The sequence below is a fragment of the Chaetura pelagica genome, unplaced genomic scaffold, assembly GCF_000747805.2.
Source record: "Chaetura pelagica isolate M959 unplaced genomic scaffold, ChaPel_1.0 scaffold10, whole genome shotgun sequence".
Classification (NCBI taxonomy): domain Eukaryota; kingdom Metazoa; phylum Chordata; class Aves; order Apodiformes; family Apodidae; genus Chaetura; species Chaetura pelagica.
The window spans coordinates 4,195,142-4,217,971 of NW_009952263.1; the positions used below are offsets into that span (position 1 = coordinate 4,195,142).

A 22,830-nucleotide genomic window follows, 5' to 3' on the forward strand; every position below is an offset into this window, starting at 1 on the left:
GATTGATGTTGTCAATTCCAGTGGTGGTTTGGGTGAGTAGATGAAACAGAAGGGGTGACAGCAATGCAGTTTATTAATGAAGAGCCTGAGGCTACTGCTTAACTTGTTACCTGAGAAATCTGAGGAGCTAGTGAGCGTGTTGCTCAGCATAGAATAAGTCCTCATTTATATTGCAAGGCTTCAAACTTATACTTCAAGTACATACTATATGTGTTATAAAGGGAGGTCAGAAGCTAGAGGCTTCTACTTTGGAAATTACTGAGAAAAAAGGGTCTAAAGATTTCTAGGCCTTGTGGTTTAGCCTCTACTGTGTCTTGTAAAGGTTAGGTTTTGTTTCATCATGTCTCAGGGACATATCGCATGTAGAAAGAGTGCAAAGGTAGTCTCATAGTTTGCCCCTTCCCCCCCTTTTTTTTTTCTTCTCTCTGTAGGAGAAAAGGAAGGTACCTAAATTTCCAAATGGATCTACTCCTACAGGAGAGCCTCTCAAAGAAGAAGGCCATCATGCTGGACCTGAACTTGAGAGAACTGGAAGGTGTGTACACTTCCTTAAATGCTAGTTACCATAAAGAAATAAAAGCGATAAATCTTCACAGTTTTAAATTATGACATTTGAACATGAAAAGTCATGGTGCAAGCATCAGAGCGCATCCTTTTTCCTTTCCAAGTGTTGGATTCTTGCCTATAAACATCAATCTGCTTAAAGCATTTTCAAGCCTATGGCAATGTTTCTCAACACATTTGTGAAGGATTTTGTATAAGATGCTGCCTAATTTAACTAACTGACTTTTTAAGGGTTGGGTTTTAACTTTTAACTGTCAAGAGCATGCAATTATCATAATTATAGCAAAATGTGCAAATTTCAGTATTGGGCTAGGTACTAAAAGTTTTGATTAATGCAAATCTGTTTTATTTAAACATACAAAATGGAACAACAAACAATATAAAGTGGCAAAAAAATACTTTGGTATTGTTTAGGTTTCAGTGTTGTTCTCTGTTAATTTTGAAATACTTGCCACAAAAGTCCAGACAGTATGTGGAGCTGGAAAGTTAATTTCTGCCCACAGAATTATCTATAGATGGGAGTATTTAGGAGTGGAATATTTAATTTTTTTTAATAATTCAAAATAAAATCAGTTTTTTGCAGGTGGAAATGTACCTAGTACTCTGGAGTATTGATATATTCTTTTAAACTGCCAAAAGCTTTCTAATTTCTTGCTAATAATTTACCCAGTTGAACTGACTTACAGATGTTTGGTTTTGTATTTCTATTTGTAGAATATATAGTCCAGATGAAAACACTGTTAAAAATGATAGACCTATATTTATGGACCTAACCATATGTTTGTGTAGAATTTGAATCAAAAAGCTACATCTGTTTATTGGAGTATTAATGCTGGAATGTATAAATGCAGTGGTCTTGGTTGAGGCTTAGCATATTTTTTCTGTTCCTTGTTTTGAGTATCTTAAGACAGATTTGACCTGAAATATTACTTAAGTAAAATAGTTTGCAAAGATACTTTTTCAGTATCTAGCCCATATACAAGAATACCTAGCCAGCTTATAAAATGTGGATAACCTGCTTGATTATATTTGGAATACTACTGAATTGGAGTAGATTAAGATTCTCATTTACATTTTAAACTGTTATACTTTAATCTGGATTATGAAATAGCTAATTTGTGCTGGCAATAGGCACTGGCAGTCATTTGTAGCCCGTAGTTTTGAACTAGCTAGAATCCTTTAGTGTACAGTTTGACGAGTTTCATCTCACCTATTTAGGCTTTTTGGTGGTTTGATACTTGACATCCAAAGGAAAGCACCTTTTTTCTTGAGTGACTTCAAGGATGCATTAAGCCTGCAGTGCCTGGCCTCGATTCTTTTCCTATACTGTGCCTGTATGTCTCCTGTAATCACTTTTGGAGGGCTCCTGGGAGAAGCTACACAAGGCAGAATAGTGAGTACAAAGAATGGTAGCGGCCAGGCTTTTAGACTTTCAGAGGCAAGTCACTGTGTGCATTTGTCTCATTAATTTATACTTGTATTTGAAGAATTTACCCACAGCACTTGATTAGCCTGCCCCAAAGCAGATCTTCCCCAAAAGGTAATTGCTGTGGAAAATGTGGGGAACCCATGTGAACAGGAGAAGATGCACAGTGGAGGTAAAAAATGTTTATCCTGCCTTATTGGATTAATCGCTTCATGAATTGAGAAAGGGCTTGCATTGCCTTCTTTTTGGCTACTTAAAAATAACAAATAGCAGTAAAGGTGCACCATCCCACTAGGCCTACTTTAGGCAAAGATAGAGGCTCAAAGTGGATAGCCAAGAATGTGTACTGGCCTTGAGTAGTAGGCCTACGAGGATGATAATGCCTGCAGTGAATGGGTAGCAGTTAATTGTGTATTTAAGCAACGCGCAAGGATGTGCATATGCTTTCGCTGATGATACGTTGTTAACAATAAAAGAAAGTGGCCAAGTTTTATGAGCAGAAAATACTCTTCTTTGTAAATTACTTGAATGTCAACCATACATGTTCAAAATGTTGGCAGTGTTATGTTGGGCTGTAGATAACACCAGCACCTTTATAACCAAAACACCATTGCACTTTGGTTTTTGGAGCAGGAAAGGATACTTAACATCAGAAATATTTGTATTAATTGGCTTGTGAGTAAAAAAGTTTGAAGTGTATTTTCTGTTCTTAAATCTATCACAAAGAAACAAGGATCTATCCTTTTGGGGGAGGGAAGTATGTATTAAAACTTGTCCTTTACAAATTTTTAAGATTCTTGTAAAACTTATGATGCTATACAGTTCTTCTTGATAATTAGATCAAGGTTGTACTATATTGAAATATGATTAACTGTTCTATCTCTTTCAAGTAATGCTGCTGACTCGGATTTTTGTTTATTGATGTAACATTTTGAGTTGATACCAAATATAGAAATAAATATTTCTGTACACTGTTTTTGCCACTCTAGATGTAGGAATGGTTATCAAAATGTTGATATAACTTTTGAATGTATGTCGTGTAATTGTGAAAATATGCTCCTTTTAAAGCTTGATTCTTAAACACCTTCTTTCTTTTAGCTATCTGGAATTGTTTGCGGGTTTGTTCCTGCCTTCAGATACTGGGTGTGCATCATTGAATATAAAGTTTAGTAACTGCACACATATGTTCAAGCACAGTAGCTGACGTAGTAAGGTACACAGTTTGTGTTTGAAACTTTCCCTCAGATTCCCAGAGGTCATCACCTCCACAGCACTCCTCTCCATGCCACCATGGTTAAAAACCCCAAGGTTAATGCATTGAATAACCAAAAGTACTAATAGAAATAGGTAATAGAAAGAGAGACTGGGATTTAAAATATATATATTTATATTTATATATTTATATATATAATCCTAATTATAATGAACAAATGTCTCTTTTTTTCATCTCTAGTAGCCCCAGTTCAGCAAACCATTTTGACCAATTTTAGATGCTTTCCTGAATTGGAGCTTAAGCTTACAAAAATACTGCTTTCTTAGGCTAGAATAATTGCAAAATAGCAAACACTTTAAAAATCCACCAGAAACCCTTTAATCTCTAATCCATGACTTCTCATAGTTGTAAATGCTGTAGTTAATTATACTCAAGTAACTTTAATATCCTTTTAAGATCTAAAAAGTCCTGCCTCTCTCTTTTGAGGTGCATTGTAACTTTTACTATAACCTTTTCTGCTAAAAAACACAAGTTAATTGAAGCAGATATCTTTCTCAAATGAAATTAAATGCAATACCAGGTGGGGCGTTAGTTTGCTGCTCATCTCTTTTTGGTGTCATGTATACATAAACCAATATTGTTCAACAATTACCCCTGCACCCTGTCAGTTTGCTCTTTTGTAATGCTTGGTTGACTGATACAGGTTTCATACAGCACACCGTATCATGTTTTGGTACAGGTATGTTACAATATATATGCTTTTTTTCTTTACAGAGACAGATAATTCTTTCCATAAAATACATGTTCAATGACTTTTTCTTCTTATATGTAGTAATTGTTGATATGTTTTTCCTTCCATAGCTAGCAGGGCTAGTAACATGTTCTCATGGTTTTGGATGGCTTTACGTTTCTAAGGAGTGAAATTTTCAAAATCTTTTGTCCATGGTATTGTTGCTGCAAAAGTGTGTTAAGCTGTTCTTGTCTCAAACATCAATGTTAATTGCAATGTTTTTAAATCTTGTCTTGTTTCTAAGTTAGATCTTATAGCTGTATTTATGCAGATGTGATGCTAAACACTAACCTGAAAGGCAGCATAGTTACGGCGATTTCTTTTCCCCCAAACAGAGTGCAATAGAGTCTCTCTTTGGAGCCTCATTAACTGGGATTGCCTATTCTCTCTTTGCTGGGCAACCTCTTACTATTCTGGGGAGCACCGGACCAGTTCTAGTATTTGAAAAAATATTATTTAAATTTTGCAGGTGAGTGATATTTGTATTAGTTTGATGCACTTTCTGACTTCCTAGCCTGTTAGAAACCTGTAATTGAAAGAGGATATGTGTTAAGAGTGGATGTCAATGAAGATGTAAGTGAAAGCAGCAAGAGCCTGAGAGGTGGATGTGTTTTGACAAAGCTGTGAGGCATTGGTGAGCCTTAAAGAGAAAATCAGTGATAAGAAGCTGCTAAAAGTTGAATGGGAGTTATGTTCTGGCTGTGTGGAGTTGTTGGCTTTGATTCTGCAGGGGTCAACAGGGATTGATCTGTCCTCTAGGGGAAAGCATCTAGGTAGTTCACAAGTAGTTGCACCCTCAATCCAAGAAACATATTGCAGCATCGCTTTTCTTTGCTGGAAGATGAGACAGAAAATTTTCTACTTCCTTCAGAACTAACATGAAGGATGAGAAAAGTGGTGAATCCCTATAGAGCTTAGCCTCAGTATCTGTTTTGAAATACAATATAGTATAGGTGACTTTTTGCTCAGTAAATATTTTTGCTTCTTTCTTCACACAGGGATTATGATCTTTGCTACCTCTCCCTGAGAACTAGCATTGGTCTGTGGACTGCATTTTTATGTATAGTGCTTGTAGCTACAGATGCCAGCAGCCTTGTGTGTTACATCACTCGATTCACTGAGGAAGCTTTTGCAGCACTTATATGCATCATATTTATTTATGAGGCATTGGAAAAGCTTTTTCATTTGGGAGAAGTGTACGCCTTCAATATGCACAATGATTTGGATAAACTGACTTTATATTCGTAAGTATCAAGCTTCTATCTCTTAGTAAAAGGGTACTGTTTACAGTAGAGAGACATACCATGTACTAAACAGCAATGTTTGCCTCTCCATGGAAGGGTAGGAGGAATGCTGGGGGTGGCACAGGCATGAGAAACCTCAGAAAAATCCCATTCAGGATGCTGTGGAGTTGAGTATTTCTGTGTTAGTTATGGGTGGTTGGAAGGGATGAAGGCCTGTGACAGTGCCTTCCTGATACTGCCTTCCTAGGTGATCTTACTCATCTTTTCCAACCTGAATGATTCTATGATTCTGTTACTCTAATTGCAGCTTTATTAAAGGTCAGCCTGGAGATTAAAGGTCAGAACAGGAGATCTGCCTTGTTGCTTCTAGAAATCATGGTATTTTACCCCCAAGCCGAGTGAGGATTCTTTCCAAACAGCTGAGGCATGGAGAACTGCAACTTACACATGCTGTCAATAGGGAGTTAACATCTTTAAACAGTGTTGCTTTCTACTGTAATTATGCGGAACACTTGACTTTAAAAATATTTTTGAGAGAGGAGAATAATAGAAAATGCAATATAGCCATATTTTTTTTCCTTCCCAACTAAGTAGAACTATTAGTTCTTATAATCACAGTAACTAGCAGTGAAATTACCAGTACAAAACCAACTTAATTTCATTAAAGGAATGTAACAAGCAAGCTAGTTAGGCGTGTCTTCTGTACATTTGTTTTTTTTCTGTAGCAGTTGTGTATTATCTGTCTGTGGTGGGTTGACCTTAACTGGATATGAGGTGCCCACCAAGCCACTCTTCCTCCTCAGCTGGTCACAGGGAAAAAAATCTGACAAAAAGCTGGTGGGTCAAGATAAGGACAGAGAGATAGCTCAGCAGTTAACATCATGGGCAAAACAGATTGAACTTGGGAAAATAAGTTCAATTTATTACCAATGAAATCAGAGTAGGGTAACGAGAAAATAAAAAATAAATTTTAAAACACCTTCCACCCACCCCTCCCTTCTTCCCTTGCTCAGCTTCAGTCCTGATTTATCTACCTCCTTCCCCTAAGCAGTTCAGGTAGATGGGGAATGGAAACTGAGATCAGTTCATCAGATGTTGTTTCTTATGCCCCTTCTTCCTCATACCCCTGCTCCAGCGTGGGGTCCCTCTCATGGGAGACAGTCCTCCATTAATTTCTCCAGGGTGAGTCCTTCCCACTGACTGCAGTTCATAAACTGCTCCAGCATGTGCCATTTCCATGGGGTGCAGTGTTTCAGGGACAGACTGCTCCAGTGTGGGTCCCCCATGGGGTCACAAGTCCTGCCAGTAACCCTGCTCCAGCATGGGTTTCCCTCAGAGTCACAGATATTTCAGGTATGTCCCTACTCCCATTTGGGGTCCTCCATGGATAGCTTCTGCACCATTATCCTCCACGGGCTGCAGGGGGCACAGGCTGCTTCATCATGGTTTTCACCAGCTTCAGGGGAATCTGTTCCAGCACCTGGAACACCTCCTCCCCCACCTTCTTCACTGACCTTGATGTCTGCAGAGTTGTTCTCCCTCCTTTCTCCCAGCTGCTGTTGTGCAGCAGTCTTTTATCCTTTCTGAAATATGTTGTCACAGAGGCTCTACCACTGTTGTTGATGGGCTCGGCCTCAGGTCAGTCAGCATCAGGCCAATTTTGAAGTCATCTGGCATTGGCTCTGTTGGACATGGGGAAAGCTACCCTTGTAGTCCCCCTGCTACCAAAACCTTGCCAGACAAACTCCATACCTTTTGGTGAGCAGCTGTACCATTTCTGCATTAAAAGAGTTTGCTTATATGGTGAAATTAGCACTGAGTACTTCTTATGTCATGTGTCTTGACACTCCATCTTTTTTAGTTTTTGATGATGTAGTAAATGCTGCTCAGTGTGGAGTTTCCAAACTTATGGTATAATTTCATGAAATATGATGAACTGGCTGGAAGGAGGAGATCCTGCTAACTGTTGTTGAGAGAAACTTCTCATTTCACATCATTTCAACCGAATCAAAGGCAAATCTGTTCTTTCATCAACAGCACACAGATGGCTGTGACTCACTGATGCATACATTCAGGATCGGTATCAGTAATACAGTGATAAACCACAGTGCGAGACACCTAAGAAATACTAGTAAGAACCTACACATTTTTCAGTTGTCTTCTATTATTACTAATCCTCGGAAGTTCTAATTGTGTTCAAACTATTATTTACCCTTCAGCTCCAGACATGTGCATCACAGTCAAATACTGTCTTTGAGGAGCTTCCAGCCTTATTTTTCTTGTGTGGTTCTCTATAATTAATTCACACTCTGGTGAGGGAGCAACCTGTTGTGAGGTCATGTCTATACATGAAAGTGGGAATCCCTACTTGTTGGGCCCACGTTGGAGGGCAGACTCTGGGCATCTGCTTTGCTCACATGTAGGAGATCACACATGTAGGGTGACTTCTGGCAGTGTCCAGCCAAGTTTTGACTACTGTGTTTCCACTCCAACATCTCTCCTCACTTTTGCAAACATTCGTCCTTCAGTACTTCCTTTCAGGATTATTCTTTCCCTGCCCCCCCTCCCAAAAGTCTTTTTGTAGTTTGTTACATTTAATAATTTGATCCAGCTGATGGTCATCTTTCACTTCTTTCCAGTTTGGAGACCATGATGTTGTATGGGACATTGGAAGGATGCAAATTTGCCCTTTCATTGTTCTTTATTTTTCAGTATCTTGATGAATCTCATGGAAAAGGACTTCTTGCTTATTGTTTCTCCTCTTCTACACATCACATTTACAGTTTACATGTCAAACTTACAGTTTGGTGTCCATGAATGGCTTTGTTTGAAAACATCCCAATAAATCAGTGTTGTGTTTTTTTTTTTTTTACTGTTGTGTACTCTGCCAACCTGTCTGGCAGAGAGGATTCTGCAGTCCAGGTTTGCAAACCACTGCAGTAGGAGAGGGGCACTTTCACTTGTTCAAAAGTTATTAAACACACTTATATGCATTTGCTTTAAATCTGAGCAATTTGTGTATTTCTATCTTCAGTTAACCAACCACATACTCAAAAATGGTACCTTAATTCAGGGTGACAATTGTTGGTCATGTGTAGATGAGCAGAGGTGCCGAATGCAAAGTAAATAGCTAAATCTACCAGAATTTTAAAACAGACTAGGAAATGTCTAGAGGCTAATTACATGACTGGTTTGAAAAGGAGTTGCTGAAACTGTCATCTACACCAGTTTTGTTTGAATTAAATGGTTTCAATCTGTTTTCTCTTATGTTGATGTATAGTACTAATTGAAGTTTGAATCATGGTAGGATGTTATGCTATATAGAAATCTAAAAACCTTAATGGCTCTTAATTTGTACAGAACCATAAAAACTTTTGTGCCAAATTAGTCCAATTACATAGACATCTTTAGAAATAACACAATATATGTTAGTATAGGGCTGTTGGAAGGTGATATAATTGCATTTTTATCTTAAATCTTTTTTATTCACTGTATGGTGTATATTCTTTTCATTTTATTGTTCAGGTTTCATTCTATTTAAAAAATGGCAGATCAATCATCTTGTCTGCCTCTAATTCTTTAAAGTACATTGTTTTTTTTTGTTCCAACCTGTTAAACCTCCTGAGCAGTGGCTGCTTTTATTCTTCATTACTCCCACCCCTCCAATAATCCTATTTCATGTAATGTAAAGAGGAGTCTTGTACTCTGATTCTTTCATAGAATGTTGGACTAAACACTTGAGGATCTTTGAAATCACTACAAGTCACTGCATTTTGGGACATACAGCTTAAAAGCATGTACTACTTTTTTTTTTCCTTCCCTTCAGATGTGTGTGTTCTGAGCCTGAGAACCCCAGCAATGAAACTTTGGAGGTGTGGAGGGGTTTGAATAAATCTGTAGAAAACATAGCATGGAGTAACCTTACAGTTTCTGTGAGTATCTAAAAGCTCTGCGGGTATATACATGTGTGTTTATGTATAAAAAATAAATACCCACACAATACCAGTCTTAATATTTTCTTTATTTATTTGAGCCTGGACTGTTTTCTTTAAAACCGAATTTTTGGACACTTTTGTTCCTCCCATAGTGCTTTAAACAGTCATTGTAGTGATTTGGATGAGCAAGTCTGTGGCAGTACAGGCTAATCTTATAAATGTCTGCTTGAGGTGTAGCTGCTTTCACCCTGGTAGGCAGAACAGTCTTTTTTTCTGAAGTGCAAGTAAATGTGATGAGCTGAGTAGGCAGATTGAGAGAGATTGCTTCCTTCATTTTCCTGGAAAGGATGAACAAATACTTTTAACAAGATGTAAAGATGGAATCTACAGTTAAAATGGGCTAGCAAACATGTTTCTTTAGTTCGTGAAACATTGGTATAAAACTACAACAGGATCAAAAATCTACGTAAATGTTGACTAGAAGGAAATAATAATTTGGAAAATTGAAGGTTATAAGAAAGAATAGTCTTGAAAGCATCACCTTCTGAAATTGATATTTCATCACTAATATTGTGCGTAAGTGAAGAGAAGGAATGTTATTGTGTAAAGGTGGTACTGAAGGTTTTTAGGAAGAAGCGTTTTTATTGATTAGTAGTTCCTTGCATGGGATTCAACTGCCTTAAGTGCAAATGTCTACCCTGGCATCTGTTTTCCACCTGCATCTTGAGGGATTTGGATCTGCTGTACATTTTATTGCATTTGCTAGATGCATCTGCCCACTTTGGCCATCTTAGGCCAACAAAAAAGGCAGTAGATATCTGTATATGACCCCTAGACCTTCACACTGAAAGTAGAAGGTGTTTTGCGCAGCAAAAATACTATGAAAAACCTCAGTACTTTACTTGAGTTTAAGCTGTGGTGTTTTCTATGTACTCCTAATGGCTTCTAGTCTACCATAATCACCTATGATGGCAGTTTCTCTTGAACTTAGTTTTTATATTTACTATTTATATTTATTTTTATATATTTGCGTTCTCTTGAACATCTTTAGACATCAGGAAGAAATTCTTCACCATGAGGATAATAGGGCATTGGAATAAGTTGCTCGGGGAAGTTGTGGAAATCCCCTCCCTGGAGGTGTTGAAAGCCAGGTTGGATGAGGCCTTGTGCAACCTGGTCTAGTGGAAGGTGTCTCTGCTCATAGCATGGAGGTGGGAATGTGATGATTTTAAGGTCCGTTCCAACCTTAACCATTCTTTGATTCCCAGAGAGACAGAACTCATCCAGAATTTAGTGGTACTTCTAATCAAAGTAGATTGCTAATTGTGATTTTTTTCTTTTTCATAGGTTATTTTTTTTATATATTGTTTTGATAACGTGTTTAAAGACTAGGTTGTGGCAGTGCTGCTTCCAATTATTTAATTTATTGGTGTATTGTTTCTTTGTACTCCATCTGTCTTCATTTCTTTGCTTTGCATTTCAGTGTGCCTTTTGGGTAGGGACTGTCTGACTTCGTTTTCTTTTGTATTCAAATTAAGTCTTTACAATGGCTTTTTACTTCACTAGACTTAATTTTTCTTACAATTGGGTTAATCTAATTTTGTAGGAGTATTTGTTCTTTAATTGTATCAGGACAAAACTAAGTCAAGAATGAAGAGTGGGAGAAACTGAGGATTATGTTTGATCAGCTGGAAAGTTGATGTTGGATAGTCTGTTTTTCCTGAGCTTAGTCCTCAGTCTTTATTTATGCATTCAGTCTTTAAGAAGTAAATAGAAATGAGGTGAATATAAAGAAGTTGTGTCTTCCTGTGCATCTCTCAGCATTTTGGCATCTTGAAATAATTGGTGATGGATACTGTGGCTCTTCAGACAGCACAGATTTTTGGCGTTTCAGGATAAGGTTAGTGATGAAGGAAAGAACCCCCTTTTTGGGATTGTGAAAGCTTTCAGGTGTGCTTTATATCTAAAGGCTACATGTTCGGTTGAATGTACTTGATAAAACAGAAAGTTAAGGAGTTTTTCTCTTTACAGGATTGTTTAAAATTTCATGGTGTGTTTCGTGGATCAGCTTGTGGCCATCATGGACCATATATTCCAGATGTTCTCTTCTGGTCTGTCATATTATTCTTTACGACGTTTTTCCTCTCCTCTTTCCTTAAGCAATTCAAGACCAAACGCTATTTCCCAACTAAGGTAATTCTGGTTAGAGACTTTGGTTATCTTGTGATAAGTACGTTGATATAACTTAATGGAGTTGCATTTTCTATTTTGTTTCACAACTTTTAATGGAGAGGTTTCTTCTAAAACAGTAAAAGAAAGTTAAAACAAAATTAGCTGCCAGTTCTGAAAATGAAGACAGAGTAAATAAGTCAGCTGCTGAAAATCAATCTAATTTCCTGTAGTTACAAGATGTTTTAAACATTATAAGACCTAGGCAGTCTGTCTCCCCTATTAATGGGTATTACCAGGTATCATTTGGAGAGATAATATTGCTGTTGTTTTCCTCACCTAGCTGTACAGAACAATTGATTGCAAGTTCTCTGCAGTTCCTCAGGGGGTTACTGTTTTTAATAGAGGCTAATATAATAATTAATTATCCTTGAACTGATTTACACAGCTTCTGCTAGGCAAAATAAAGTAGTTAGATCTTCTGCAAGCCTCAGCTCATCCCTACAATGTCTTGCTGATGTTTAATAAAGTCACCTTTGATAACCCGAACCTGTTGCAAATTGTCCTCCTCCTATCTATTAAAACATCAAATGTATGACTATTGATTATAGACCAATTCAGTCACTTTATTAAATTAAGCTGCAGCTGAGATGGCCCAGCCTCCCAGTAGGCTTGAGAGGACAATAAGATGAAGTAGTTATTTTAAGCACTTTGCTACTTGCAGTAGATCATTTTAAATGAGATAATTGGATCAACAGTTGTATAGAATACTTACCTTCTGCATTTTCATGCTATGCTGGCAGGCAGCTTAAATCTTAACAAGAGAAAATATATATCATGTTTAGGGGCATAGTGTAATATAAATAGACTTCACTGTTCATAGGGAAGAAAATTGTCTTTCTGTACATGAAAATTATGATGAAAAAGCAAGAGTTAACATAAGTCTTTTCTTCATAGGTGCGTTCTACCATCAGTGACTTTGCAGTATTTCTGACCATAGTAATCATGGTTTTGATTGACTATCTTGTAGGGGTACCTTCTCCTAAGCTTCAAGTTCCAGAGAAATTTGAAGTAAGCAATAAAACCTTTTAAAAACCTGTAACTTGAAAAATGCTTGCAGTTTCATAGGCAGTAGAACAATGGAATTGCATAGAAACAGAAATGTATCTTATTTACTTACAGTGTAGTTGATGAAGTAATTTCTCTTCTGTTTTGTATGACAGAAGAGACTAAGCTTTATGTTGCAATGTCATTGAAAAGGAAGCATTCTTTTGTGCAAATGTGCAGAAATGAAGGCATGGAATATATTTGGGTTTTTTCCATATAAAAGTCACATTCACATGTAACAGCTAAATTAGTAATTTGGTCAAAACCATTTAAAAAAAAAATTAAAAACCTGTAACTTGAAAAATGCTTGCAGTTTCATAGGCAGTAGAACAATGGAATTGCATAGAAACAGAAATGTATCTTATTTACTTACAGTGTAGTTGATGAAGTAATTTCTCTTCTGTTTTGTATGACAGAAGAGACTAAGCTTTATGTTGCAATGTCATTGAAAAGGAAGCATTCTTTTGTGCAAATGTGCAGAAATGAAGGCATGGAATATATTTGGGTTTTTTCCATATAAAAGTCACATTCACATGTAACAGCTAAATTAGTAATTTGGTCAAAACCATTTAAAAAAAAAAGTTAGTTTCAGCTGTTTGTAGCAATAAAATAATCATTTTATCTTAGCAATTGAAGTCTTGTTGTTGTTGTTTGTTTTTTCAGCCCACCCAAAAAGACCGAGGGTGGTTCATAGATCCTCTTGGAAGCAATCCTTGGTGGACAGTCTTGATAGCTGCTATTCCTGCTTTGCTCTGTACCATTCTCATTTTCATGGATCAACAAATAACAGCTGTAATTATAAACAGGAAAGAACATAAGCTGAAGGTAAAAGTTATTTTCACAAAACTCTAATGTTGTGTAATTCAAGTTTATTTTAAATCAGATTCATTCTGCAAATCTGTGAAACGTTACCAACAGCTGCTAGATGAACATATAGGTTGCCTAATAAGAAATACAATTTTGTGGACACTTTCAAAGTATGTAGTTTTTGTAGTTTTAGTTACCTGTTAGTTATCAGCTAAATTATAAATATGGTATAATATAAAATGAAAATTTATTAAATTATCTGTTTGCTTAATTTTACAGAAAGGCTGTGGTTATCATCTTGATCTGCTTATGGTTGGTGTTATGTTGGGGATATGTTCTATCATGGGCTTACCGTGGTTTGTCGCTGCAACTGTTCTGTCTATAAGTCATGTTAACAGCCTGAAAGTTGAATCTGAATGCTCAGCACCAGGAGAGCAACCCAAGTTTTTGGGAATCCGGGAGCAGCGAGTGACAGGATTGATGATTTTTGTCCTGATGGGGCTGTCAGTGTTCATGACATCTGTGTTAAAGGTAACAGACAGTTTTCCCAAAATATTTGTGCTTTCTTTGTACTTTTTATTTGATACTGTGATGTAGCATGTCATAATGTTAGCAAGTTTTATTATGCTACGTCAAATATACCTGGGCTCATTCTCAAATTCTCTTCTTAACAAGTGTTGTTAGTTGAATAGAAGCAATGGAAGGAGATGAAAGAAAATTGAATCTGAGCAAGCTAAAAAATAGTGGGTTATGAAGAAAGCAACCTTTATCCTTGTTACCCGGTTTTTCATGCCAGCTATTTTTTAGTTTCTCAAGTTTGTTTTGTCTAAAATAGTTCTTCTGTAGGTTTTGTATGAGTGCATAAATAGAGAAAAAGAATGTGATAAAGATACAAAGGTACTTGTTCGCAAGTAATATAATATAGCAGAAGAAACAAACATTGATTTAAAAAATGACCATTAGAAGTGATATTGTTCACCTCTCATCACCTTATCTACCGCTTTATTAAACTTCCTTTGATGTTTAAAGTGTAAAGATTATCTTACGTATCATCATGGTGTAGTAGAAAGCTTGTAGGTAGTAGTGTGGCCTCAGTTTACACTTTGCTAACTTAAATCCTTAGTGCCCTTCCAAAGACTTTATTGGAAGAAAACCGATCAGTTCTGTTGGCTTTTTGCTCACGTTATCTGGCATTATTACTGTTTGTTCTGTAGGAAACATTTTTCAATCTGTATGGCTATTATTGTTAAAAAGAAGGAAGGAAAACAAAGCCTTGTATCTGTAGATTGCTCTGCTTTTGTTCTGTGTATGGATTCATACTGATTTAATACAGGAGCAATTAGCATAAATTAAGTACTAGCAAATTATAGAGCTTACAGTGAGGACGTTTACTTCTATACACACACACACACAGTAACAAATCCCTCAGGCATTGATTTATCCCGCACTATTTAAGTTTCAGTTCAGGCTTAATAGCAGCAGGTTTTGTAAAGATTTTAATTGTATCTTGGTTGTCCTTTACTCAGAAGTTTCATAAGTTCAGGAGCAAAGAAAGCTTTGCTTGCTTTGCTTAGGCTGTAGAGGTTTGATGTGAGTGCTACTGAAATCAGTGCACAACTTCATTATCTTAATAAGCTTTAAACTGATCTTACTTACTGGAGCAAAAGTTATCCCTGTATAATTATAAGATTTTCATAGCTCTCTAGGTGTTGTGGGTTTTTTGTTTCATCTGCTCCAGAAATGCAAGATTAGTGATCAAAGGTAAAACTTCTTACAGCAATTTCATGGAGTTGATAGTCTCAATATAGTTCCTATCAGCAGCATAAAGCAGCTTACTTAGCATAAATAGAAATCTTGGTTGCAACCTAGAAAATGTAATTAATAGGCAATCAAGACTGAACTACTTTTTAAATCCTGGTGATAACCTTGTTAACTGTAGATATTTTTGATGCATATAGATTCTCTATAAATAGAGCCTCAGCTTTTACAGATTTCACTTAAGTAAAATATAAAGTAAAAGATAACTTAGTCCATGTCTTTCAGTAACATGGGCTGCTATGTTATGTCGATTCCATAAGTAACTGTGTGGGTGTTTCTTCCTCTGCAGTTTATTCCAATGCCAGTTTTGTATGGTGTCTTTCTTTACATGGGAGTATCTTCATTAAAAGGCATTCAGGTAAAGTCTGATTTTAATCAGCAGTTTGCTCTTGTTTAATTAACTAAATGAAAAGGAGACTGTAACACATAACTTTGTGATTGACAATAAAGGCTATACTGTCTGAATAGTATGTAGGATAACTTCTGAAGTGTCTTGTTCAGATGTTTGTTCTGACCACATTGTGCCTTTACTGCTCAGTTCTTTTGCGTTTATTCTTTCAGTAATGCATCATAAGCAACATGTTTTCTGAAGTGTTCTGAAATTTTCTGTGGGGTGGGAGTGGGGGGGGGAGGATGGGACGGAACAAACAACAAAACAAAACAGCCACCAGTCGTGCCTCCTTGAATGTTCAGCCTCCTTCATTAGTATATTCTTTTGGATTGACATCTGTTTCTGGAGTCCCCTAAAAATGTTTTATTTTCTTCTGGAAGGGAAGAAAATAATTAACCGAAGGATGATTTTATTTTTTCAATGCAGTTTTTTGACCGTATAAAACTGTTTGGAATGCCTGCCAAGCATCAACCTGACCTGATTTATCTGCGCTATGTGCCACTCTGGAAGGTCCATATCTTTACAGTTGTTCAGCTCACTTGTCTAGTTCTGTTGTGGGTGATTAAAGCCTCTGCAGCTGCTGTTGTTTTCCCTATGATGGTAAGTTTTCTCTTTTACAAGTTAATAATTTTCCAAGAATATGTGCATCGTCTAGGATCTCTTCAGAACATATTTGCTGCCTTAAGGAAGGAAGTGGGAAAGAAGCAACCTGTAGTACAAGATGTTAATTTTTGAAACACCAGGGTCATTGAATTTCCTGAAAATAAGCAGTTCAGTCATGAATAGCTATTTAACATGGAAATTATTTAACTTTCTCATAAGATATAACTAGTACTACAAAAAAGGCCTTGAGTTAAAGATTCTGAATGTACCGAAAGTGTGTGTGCATTTTTATTAATTAAAAAAGTTTTTTGTAAATTAATCAATTTATGGTTCTCTTAAGGTTCTAGCATTGGTGTTCATTCGCAAGCTCATGGACTTATGTTTCACCAAAAGAGAGCTTAGCTGGCTTGATGATCTTATGCCAGAAAGTAAAAAGAAGAAAGAAGATGACAAAAAGAAAAAAGAGAAAGCAGTAAGTGTGAAAACAATTAAACTAAGCATGTTGTAAATTACTAGAAAATACTCAGGGAGGGTAAAAAGAATTTCAAGTGCCCTGAGCATATAACTTTATATACCAATATACATTCTAAAATGCTTTACTGAGATTTAATACTAGAGGAATTACTATGGACAATTGAGTTGAGGAGAAGTCACTGTTTCAGTGATGGTATTATGAATTATGACTGTTATTTGTGATTAAAAATGCAGGTTGGAAGAAGAAAAAATGGAAAGGGAGAGAAAAGAAGGGGAGTAGGGATCTGTACCCTCCCTAAATTGATTGAAAAACTATTCATCTTATCAGGAACATTTTGCTTGCATGTGTTTACAGAGCTGTAGTTAAAACCAACTGCTGGTCACCAAATAACACAATAAGATAGCTTGTATAACTTCTCTATAAAAGTCTTACCTAACTGTGTACCAGCTAGCTGAATTTGTTACAAAATTTCTAACACCTTCCTTCTCCACTCTCCCAATCCCTCTACCTGGATAAAACACTTCTAAGAAAAAAGGCCTTAAACTATACCTCCTGCATTCAACTCCAGTAGCTACAGGGAAATGCCCCTTACCTCGACGCAAGTTAATCATCAGCATAAGGTACTTTGATTTCTCCTGCATGAATCGTTTTATAAACTTTTTACTTTAAATTTGCAGGAAGTAGAAAGAATGCTTCAAACAGGGGACAGTGAAAGCGTACACCTTGCATATGGAGGAGCAAATTTGGATTTTCCTGTAAAAAGTTTAAAATACAGGTATTGTATCACATGTGCTAATTTGCTTTCTATGAAGTTGGAGTTGATTGTGTATGAGTTGAAATATATTTTTTTTTCCAAGCTCGTAACTGAGCCATCATTAGAAAATCTGAAGGTATAGCTCATGGTGCTATAGTAGCATTTTTATGTTGCATTATTATGTAAAACTGCATCTTACAAATTTACGTGACCATCTTGAACAGATCAGATGACTCAATTTCGACCAGCTGTTCTCAAGGTGAAGAAGCTTTCTTGGTCAGTTTTTGTGGAATACCCGTGTGTTACTGTGCATGAAATACTGAGTATTAAGCAACTAATAGCATCAGTTGGGCTACGTGTTTACCAGCCGTTGGATTTTTCAGAAATGGTCTAAGTGTGCAGTTCTTTGATTTATTTGAGGACTAAAATCTGTAATTTCTGTGATACATTAAAAAAAAAAAAAGTATTACCAGCAGCCATTTTGACTTGAAAAGGTCATTTTCTGAAAGTCAGCGTGAGGACAGGATTACTGGCTCTCTTCCAGGAAAAGGAAGTGCTGGAATTTCACTGGTGGAAAGTTCCTTATCACTGGAAGGCAGTATCTCTCAGTATGTATCTCCCTTACCAGGAATGCATTTGGCTAAATTGTCAGGTATTCTACAGCTGTGCAACACACCCCAAAAATGTGACAGATAAATAGCTTGCCAGCTTTTTTTCCTCTCTTAATACTAAAGGTTCCCAGGTTTAAAAATTTGCTTCCTTACAGATCCAGGGTAGTGTCAGATCTACCCTTATCTCAGTTGGCAACAAGCAGATTTTTTGATTAGTCAGATAGTCCTGCCGAGTCCTGTTTTCTCCTCAAAGAGCAAGCTTAATCATCACACTTTAGCAACTCAAATGCTAAAGCTTTTTTTTTTTTTTAAAAAAAACACCATCTGAGTTGCCAATTGCTCTTACAGTAGAATTATGATTACATCAACTGTGTACCTGTGTGTTTTCTATATATTTCACTGTCTTGCATCTTGTGGGGATTCTTGAGGAAAATGGCTTTGAAAGATTTCTGTGCAATTTGAAGAGCTCTACCCTGAGGTAGACTCTGAAGCTTAACTGTGGAACATAACAAAAAAACATATCTACAGACAACGTCCAAGTTTGCTGTACATATAAATGTGTGGAGGGGAAACTGGAGAAAAAGATTTCCAAAGCTTACTCTCTGGGAGGGTAAACTTATTTTTGCAGGACTGGGGGAGGGGGGGGTGGTGGCAAAAAAAACCTTAAAAACTGTCTAGTAAGGCTCTGCAAGAAAAACAAAATAACTTGAAATCTGTCTAGGTATTGGGACTTCTAGATTTCTACTAGTTTTAAATCTCAACTCAGTTACTAGTTTAGAAGTGTTATTAACATCTGCTATTTTGCCCTTGGTTATTTCCTGGAAATAATTTAATTCAGTTTATGAAAGACTAAGCAGAACAGTAGGATTCATTTCAATAGTTTGAACAAGCAAAGTAATTTTCTCAAGCTAGAGTTAATTTAGAAATGAGAGGTCTCTCAAATGTTCTCAGTGTCTTAGTGATATCTATATGAAAAGCTATTTTAAAATGCTATGGGATGAAGGCAGTGCTATTCAGTTAAATCTTCAAATGTTTGTTGAAATACGTTTGTAGGAGACTAACTCAACTTGTGGCTGTGTAAATACTGAAAGAATGCACAACTGATGTAAATGATGAGTGACAATGAATATAATGCTGTTGCAAGGTATTGAATACTAACCAAGAAGTCTGTTTGTTCTTTAGCGTTGATCCCTCAATTGTAAACATATCAGATGAAATGGCCAAAACTGCACAGTGGAAGGCTCTTGCCATGAGTACTGAGAATGCCAAAGTAACCAGAGCTAACCTGAGGTAGCTATAATTACTCACGCATTTTCTAACTGTCATCTTGTGTTTAGCAGCTAATAACTGTACTTGTATTTCTTGAAATGTATCTCAAGCAAATGAGTGTATATATTTTGTAAATCTGTATTGAATTTTTACTTTCAAAGAACTTGAATTTGAACTTTTTTTCCTCTTTTCTTTGAAGTTAAACAGTTTCTAAAAGGGATTTAAATTATTTTTTAAAATGCGTTATTACAATTTTAAACTTAATCTTTATTTGCTTTATGCAATTTTATGCTACTCTGATGGATTTAGGGTTTCTAAAAGCATTACTAGAGTGTATATGAGCATGGGAATTTTTTGATCCAGAACATTGCAAATACCACTGGGAGTAAAAGGTAAGTCCAGCACTTCCATTGTTGCTCTATACTGCCCTAAGATCTGCCCCCTGTTTTTGTCTACTGGTTGGTTTGTTTTTCCCTAGCTCATTTTTTATCTATAAAAAAATAAACCTGACCCAAATATTATCTTCATTAGAAATGAACTATATTTGAATGAAGTAGTGGACAGATTAGAAGTCCTTGGTACTATGAATATTTCCTGTAAGCTGACACACATCTTCTGTAATGGCCAGGAGTCTGTTTCTCAGTGAGCTCCCCATCAAACAAGAAAGTCTGCATGCAATGAGTCATTCTGCCATTGAGTCCTAGTTTATTCTTTGTCGGGCTGAATCTATCAAGGGAAATGAATTAAATCTTGAATATTCATATGGAATATCCCAAATTTCCTGAAAGGCTTGTAATTTATAGGCACCATTATGTGTGGACTGTTCCATCATATACAACTATTGCTTAGTAGTTTTTTATGTAGGAAAGAGGGGAGAACAGGCCTGGTTGAGTTGGAAAACTAAGCTTATGCAATCCTGCTGTTCTGTTTAATTCCTTTCAGCCAAATCTGTCAGAGGAAGACAGGTTTCAGGTATCAGTTGTCATGTTTTGTATCAAACTGCATCTCAGTGGATATGTTGGTGGTAAGGGCATATTCATATATAATTGTCCAAGCTATCAGGTACTGCTTACCTTGCATCATGGAAACAACAGTAGTGACTGGCCACTTAGCCCTTGTATGCCCCCTGTTTGTTTGGCATGTGCATCACTCCAAACTGGGCATAGAAATGCAGTGTTTTGCCCAGAAAGTAGGTCAACCCAGGGGGAAGAAGGAGACAAGGAAAGAACTTCAGACACCATTTTCAGTGCATCTTCAGCCTTTGTTGTTCAAACATTTAAAAATGTTTAATGTTCTAAGTTCTTAAAAACCTTTTACAGAATTTTTGAATGCTTCTAATATGTTATCTCATAGTCATTGGGTGTGTAAGGCTTGAAGAGATACAGACTTGTATTCCTTTTTCCAGAAGAATTACAGTTTTTAGATTTGGTTTTCAGGCAGTTAGAAGTTAGTACTCTTCCATCTTACAGGGTTATGTAACATAACCAAGTAGGTTATGTTAGTATAGAATTATATGCATCACTAGTGAATTAGGCTTCTGACCAGTTGGATCTACTTTTTGATCTATTTAGGTAATACTCAATAATCCACCTGTTTTTAAATATTTTGCTATCTGACATCTTCCTTTGATTCCGTAACATGCCTCACTTGAGATTAGTATGGTAAAAATTACATCTTGGAAAGGAACTTGGTAAAACTCCAAATTGAAAATAAAAAAACACTGATGCTGGAAATTAGCTCTTTCAAGACCCAGTCTGGTATTTCATGAATCTGGCAAATGTTAGAAGGTAGGATTTCCTTGAGTCTTAACTCAGTTGATTGCTGTTTTGAGGTATTTGCTACCCTTTCTTTTATAGTGGGTGCTGAAAAGATTTAGCAATGTCACTACTGTTCATTCAAAAGTAATTCCCAGTAAACTTTTAATCTCAGTTCTGTTAAGTCTTCATCTGATAGTATGGACAGACATTTAGTATTGTGGTAAAGTTGTTCTTCAGGCGTTACTATATTCAGATTTATAGGTTTCAAATAAGATGTAGTTTGAAGCAAGCAATGTCTTACAGAATTCCAGAGATCATGTTGTGTGGGTTGCTGTTATTTCTTAGAAATACGATTGTTTTAAAAAAAGTTTTTAGTTTTGTTATTCCTGAACTGATCGATTGCTTTTGATTTCCCCCTCCACCATCTCTTATTTTATAGACTCTGCAGAGTCCAGGCACACATATATTTTCTAAGGAATACCAGAATTTTTCTCCTTGGATGAATGTCTAATATATTTTTTCCTTAAAGAGCAATTCCATGAATGTGTTGTCTCCTCTAAAATCAATGCCTAGAGAGACTGTTCCCTCTTATGCTTTTCCAGTTTATCTTCTTCTGTTCAGTCCCTACATTGTGGCATTCTTTTCTGTCCTTGGATAAGCCACTGTTCATTAGCTGTGTCCCTAGGAGTGCCAGTTGTTCAGGTACCAGCCAGCACTTGTCTTTAGGGTCTTCAACTCAATTCTACATATACGTAGATTTCTAACTGTCCTCTACTGTTGTTAAAAGCCTGGTTCCCCATTGTGAAGAGATTGAAATGCTTTGCTGATCTTTTATTGTGAACAAAATTGTTTCCCTGCCCAGTAATTAAGCAGTACGAATAATATTGCTTGTTATATATTTTTGGATATTTTTATCTAGCTTGTTGGTTGTTTTTTTTTTCCTTTCCAAAAGGTGTTAGGAAAACAATTCTCAATCAATAGAATCAATAAAAGCGAGGGGACTGGAGATGGTATTTATAAATGAGGTCTTGGTGATTTCTCTCTTGTACTGCTCCTGTGAATAGTATTTAATAATTACTGGAATGTAATAGAAGAAATACAGCATCATAAAAGTATCCTTACATAAATACTTTACTGTTCATTGTTGGATATAAAATGTTGGAAGGTTAACATTTACTGAAGTGAACCGAACCTTATGTTTTCCTCTTTGCTTTCAAACAGCCCTGAAAAACCAGAAAGTGTGAAAATAAATGTGGAAGAATCACCCGTTGTGAAATATGTGGATGCTGAAACATCTTTATAGAACTGAACCAGCGGGAATTGTGTGTATGCATGTGTGTATATACATCACTGTAGGATATTATACCATTGAAGTGTGATTCCCAGTTTAAGGAGCGGCATGTATTTAATTCTGCCATTGTTTAGGGCACTGTAGATATGCTTGCATAATGAGAAGATTTCCCTACAAGTAAGATGAGTGGTAATCACACTTCAGCTATTTATTTTATTGGAAATTTTATTTTCATTTTTAAATAGGAATATTGTAATCGATCCGTAATATTTTCAATAATCAATATGTTCATAAGAGTTAAATCAGCTTTTGCTGATGATTACTGGTCCACTTTGCTTACAATTTTGCAATACCTCTGTTTATAATGTGCGCTACAGAAGTTTTTTTTCTGTGCAGGAAATTACTGCTTGTTTTTGCAGGGTATACTTTTTTTGGTGATTTTATAGAACAAATATTAATGTGCTGTTGACAAGAACTACTGTGTTTTATATCTCCACTACATGCTAGTGTTTTCTGGATTCTGTCTCTCCTATTTTACAGAAGTGGCCTAGAAGTCAGGTGGTTATTTTCTCCTTAAAATATATATAAATGCCCTATTCTGCTACT

The 22,830-nt window shown here is 36.3% G+C and overlaps 1 protein-coding gene across 2 annotated transcripts in view; it reads left to right on the forward strand.

Annotated features, from left to right (window-relative positions):
- Positions 1-22,830, forward strand: part of SLC4A7 (solute carrier family 4, sodium bicarbonate cotransporter, member 7) — a 64,126-nt gene extending 41,296 nt beyond the window's left edge. For both annotated transcript variants that reach the window (XM_010007504.1, XM_010007505.1), the window contains 15 exons: positions 432-535; positions 1,783-1,957; positions 4,329-4,462; positions 4,992-5,237; positions 9,064-9,169; positions 11,204-11,365; positions 12,299-12,412; positions 13,112-13,273; positions 13,535-13,786; positions 15,363-15,431; positions 15,891-16,064; positions 16,408-16,539; positions 17,220-17,317; positions 19,090-19,197; positions 22,155-22,830. In XM_010007504.1, the coding sequence (XP_010005806.1) occupies positions 432-535; positions 1,783-1,957; positions 4,329-4,462; positions 4,992-5,237; positions 9,064-9,169; positions 11,204-11,365; positions 12,299-12,412; positions 13,112-13,273; positions 13,535-13,786; positions 15,363-15,431; positions 15,891-16,064; positions 16,408-16,539; positions 17,220-17,317; positions 19,090-19,197; positions 22,155-22,236 (2,118 nt within the window). In that variant the 3' untranslated portion in view covers positions 22,237-22,830. The remainder of the gene's footprint in view (positions 1-431; positions 536-1,782; positions 1,958-4,328; positions 4,463-4,991; positions 5,238-9,063; positions 9,170-11,203; positions 11,366-12,298; positions 12,413-13,111; positions 13,274-13,534; positions 13,787-15,362; positions 15,432-15,890; positions 16,065-16,407; positions 16,540-17,219; positions 17,318-19,089; positions 19,198-22,154) is intronic.